The sequence below is a fragment of the Priapulus caudatus genome, unplaced genomic scaffold (genome assembly GCF_000485595.1).
Source record: "Priapulus caudatus unplaced genomic scaffold, Priapulus_caudatus-5.0.1 Scaffold1410, whole genome shotgun sequence".
Classification (NCBI taxonomy): Eukaryota; Metazoa; Priapulida; class Priapulimorpha; order Priapulimorphida; family Priapulidae; genus Priapulus; species Priapulus caudatus.
The window spans coordinates 24,294-28,453 of NW_014578471.1; the positions used below are offsets into that span (position 1 = coordinate 24,294).

Sequence of the window (4,160 nt, forward strand, 5' to 3'; positions counted from 1 at the left end):
GAGAGGCCTTCAAGGAGCTCTCCATCATCCCTTTTAAAGGTGTGATTTTTAGTGAGCTCTCCATCATGCCTCTTAAGGGTGTGATTTTTTAGTGGAGCTCTCCATCATGCCTCTTAAGGGTGTGATTATGGAGCGTGAAAAGTCCCCCTATGGTGTGTCCCAGGGGAGTCATTAGTAGTCCTCCTGTACTTTTTCAAATCTGAAAGCCTGCTACACTCATCAACAGAAACAAACAAAGAAGAAAGTGCAAATCCGTTTTTTACAGCAAAACGAGCGCGCCGAGTCGCCAAAAAAGTTATACGAGCATTTCAGCAAATCTCAGCTACATGGGTAGTGAAATCCGTTGTCCAATCGCCAGAACTGCTCAACTCAACGATTATACGGCTTTGGCGTATACCAGGGCCCCGTTGAAGTAAATTCAGATAGTGCAGCGATGTCGTGAAAGCTTGCCGCTAGGCGGCGCGTTTGCGCGCTTAGCGCGGATATCCGGCTGCAGACTGTCTAGAGCAGGGGTGTCAAACATACGGCCCGCGGGCCGGATCCGGCCCGCGAGATGATTTGATCAGGCCCGCGACATGTAGAGCATAAATCTCTGAGTATGTCAAAAAAAAAGTAAGTCTCTAGCCCATTCCTGTGATGAGTTATGATTTTTTAAAGAAATAACCAAAATGCTCATTCCAGCCGCTAGGGGGCAGCAAAAATAAAAAAAAATGAAGGAAATCCACACTTGTTGCACCGCTCATGTTGAATGACATTGTGACATCCCCATTACCAAAATGTCTTTGTCAAAAAGAAGAAAAGTGGACACAGAGTGCAGAGTTTTCCAGGAAAAATGGACTGAGAATTATTTATTCACAGAGGTGAATACAAAAGCAGTGTGCTTGGTATGTAATCAGCAAGTTGCAGTGCTCAAAGAATATAATATTCGGCGCCACTATGAGACTCATCATAATGAAAAATATCACCATTTGAAAGGACAACTAAGAAAAGAGGAGATAGACAAATTGTTAGCTGGTCTGAAGAAACAGCAGTCTACTTTTACTTTCAGCCGCGAGGTCAGTGAAGCAGTAGTGAAAGCCAGCTACCTTATTGCTCACGAGATAGTGCAAGCATCCAAGCCATTTTCTGATGGTGAGTTTGTGAAAACATGCATGCTGAAGGCTGCAGAAGTCGTGTTCCCTGAAAAGCGATCTGCCTTTGCCAACATTAGTCTGTCGAGGAACACTGTCGCAGATAGGGTAACAGAGCTCTCAGGAGACTTGAGCAGCCAAATGAATGACAAAATCAAGTCATTTATTGCTTTTTCGGTTGCAATTGATGAGAGCACTGATGTAACAAATATTGCTCAACTGGCCATATTTATTCGGGGTGTTGATGAGACTTTGACAATCACTGAGGAGTTCCTTGAGTTGGTGCCTATGAAGGACACTACAACAGCGAATGACGTATTCAGCTCTCTCGTTGGAGCGCTGGACAAGGTCGGAGTGGACTGGTCCCGTGCCGTCAGCCTGGCTACAGATGGCGCACCATCAATGGTTGGGAGAAAGGCAGGCGTTGCGACAAAATGCCGAGAGAAAGTACAGACCGCAAATGGGGGACAAGATTTTTGGACATTTCACTGTATTTTGCATCAAGAAGCATTGTGTTGCAAAACACTAAAAATGGATCATGTTATGAGTGTGGTTGTAAAAACTGCAAATTTCATCAGAGCGCGAGGTCTGAATCACCGTCAGTTTGACACTTTTCTCAGAGATAATGACATTCAGGCTGGCCTACCATACCACACTGAAGTACGGTGGTTAAGCCGAGGTGCCGTGCTCAAGCGTTTCTTTGAGCTACGAGAGGAAATTGGACAGTTCATGGAGAAAAAGGGTAGCCCAGTGAAGGAACTTAAATGTCCGCAGTGGGTGCAGGATCTTGCATTTATGGTGGATATTACACAGCACCTGAATAATCTTAACAAAATGTTGCAGGGCCGCAAAAAAATTGTGACTCAGTATAACGACAGCATACGCGCATTCAAGTTAAAACTGTCACTCTGGGAGACGCAGCTATCTAGCGGTGACACCGCCCATTTCCCATGTCTAACAGCTGTGCGTGCGACCGGACGTAATGCTGATATGGATCAATACAAAGACAAGATAACAGGATTGCTGCAGGAGTTCGAGCTGAGGTTTCAGGTCTTCAGTGAACTAGAGAAGGAATTTGCCGTTTTTCGCTCGCCATTTACAGTCAAGCCTTCTGACATGCCAGCTGACATCCAACTCGAGATAATTGACTTGCAGTGTGATACCAATATGAAGGAGAAATTTGCATCGGTGGGCTTGGACACATTTTATCAATATCTCTTGCCAGGGTACCCCAAATTAACATCCCTGGCTGCAAAGGTTTTATCCATGTTTGGGACTACCTATCTTTGTGAACAGGTGTTCTCTGTAATGAACCTAAATAAAACAAAGCACCGCGCAAGGTTAACAAACACACACTTGAATGACATTCTGAAATGTGCTGCTACTCAGGATTTGACACCTGATATTGATGCACTCGTAAAGGCTAAAAGATGCCAAGTTTCAGGAGCCAGCAGCAGCAAATAGACTGCAGTGAGAAAAAAATAAGTTAATCAGCAAGTAGGCCTGGGCCTAATTCTTGTGATGCTCTTTCAGAAATGTTTGCACTCTGATGAATACAGATCTTTGAAAATAAGTTTACTCAGGTTTCATGTTAAAAGACAATGAATATTGTGCAGTATATCATTCTCAGCTTCAGTAGCCTACAAAACAGTTTGATCTGATGTAGCCTACCCAGTAATGGAAATGGCTGCAAGGACAAAGGCTATATAGACTGGGACTCGCTCCCACCTCGATTACCCATCGAGTGACTAAGCTAAGCCGAGAACACGTAGCAATACATGCACAAACGCGCACAAACACATACATCGCAATACATCGTATTATATGTTAGGACTCTAGGCTAGGGGCAGTAAAAATAACCTGTATATAAATATAATTGAAACATTCAGGGTTTATTCATTTCTGTATTACATGAGCCATTATGAATTAGTGGGTTAGTTTACGGTCCCAGTACACTTACTAACCTTAGCTATCAGTCTATAGATCAGTATACAGCAACTGCCGTACACTACAACTACTTGCAAGTACAAATTCCCGTCACTATGATAGTAATGTAAATAACCCGACAAGACTGTAGATATCAGTGTATGACTGCAAGACTGCACTGCAAGATCAAGGCTGCACTGCAAGATCATAGATTCGACATAACACGGCTACCGACCACCGCCCGGTATGTAAACAAATTTGTAAAGCTGCATCTACGCTTGTTACATACTTATTTATAGTCGTTAGTCTGCCCGTAACAAAGTTCGACTTCCCTTTTAATTAGATGACCTTCCGATGAAAAAAATTCCAGTTGCGGCTCGTCATTATTTAACGAATCAAACGACGAACAATAAGAAACTTTTCCATGGTTATAACATAGACGCCATGCTATCAACCCATGTGCATATAGGCTCGTACCCGGTCGACAGTTCCACACGCTACACTACATGAGTACGTGAGTATGTGGGTGTTGTACGTGAGTCTAGCCGTCAGGCCAGAAATAAGCGGTTAGCGCCTGCGGCCCGTGCTGCACAGGAAACGAGGCTATATGCATATAGACTGGTACCCGGTCGACAGTTCCACACGCTACACTACGTGAGTGTAGCGATATGCCGGAGTAAAGGTGGCGAACGGGTACCAGTCTACTATGCCTATAGCCTCGGCGTTCGTTGCGCCGTCTATCGCACGCCATATCTACTACACTCATCAACAGAAACAAACAAAGAAGAAAGTGCAAATCCGTTTTTTACAGCAAAACGAGCGCGCCGAGTCGCCAAAAAAGTTATACGAGCATTTCAAGCAAATCTCAAGCTACATGGGTAGTGAAATCCGTTGTCCAATCGCCAGAACTGCTCAACTCAACAATTATACAGCTTTGGCGTATACCAGGGCCCCGTTGAAGTAAATTCAGATAGTGCAGCGATGTCGTAAAAGCTTGGTGCCGCGCGCGGGCGTTGCGGCGCTTCCGCGAATATCCGGCTGGCAGACTGTCCAGAGTGAGAGACCTGGATATTCAGAGAAGCGATTGCGCAAGGAGAGCGTTGA

At 44.7% G+C, this 4,160-nt stretch overlaps 1 protein-coding gene across 1 annotated transcript in view; it reads left to right on the forward strand.

Moving 5' to 3' along the window:
* The first annotated feature begins 776 nt into the window (after window positions 1-776).
* Window positions 777-4,160, forward strand: part of LOC106816545 (general transcription factor II-I repeat domain-containing protein 2-like) — a 10,717-nt gene continuing 7,333 nt past the window's right edge. The window contains exon 1 of the mRNA XM_014821170.1: window positions 777-2,318. Coding sequence (XP_014676656.1) covers window positions 777-2,318 — 1,542 coding nt within the window. The remainder of the gene's footprint in view (window positions 2,319-4,160) is intronic.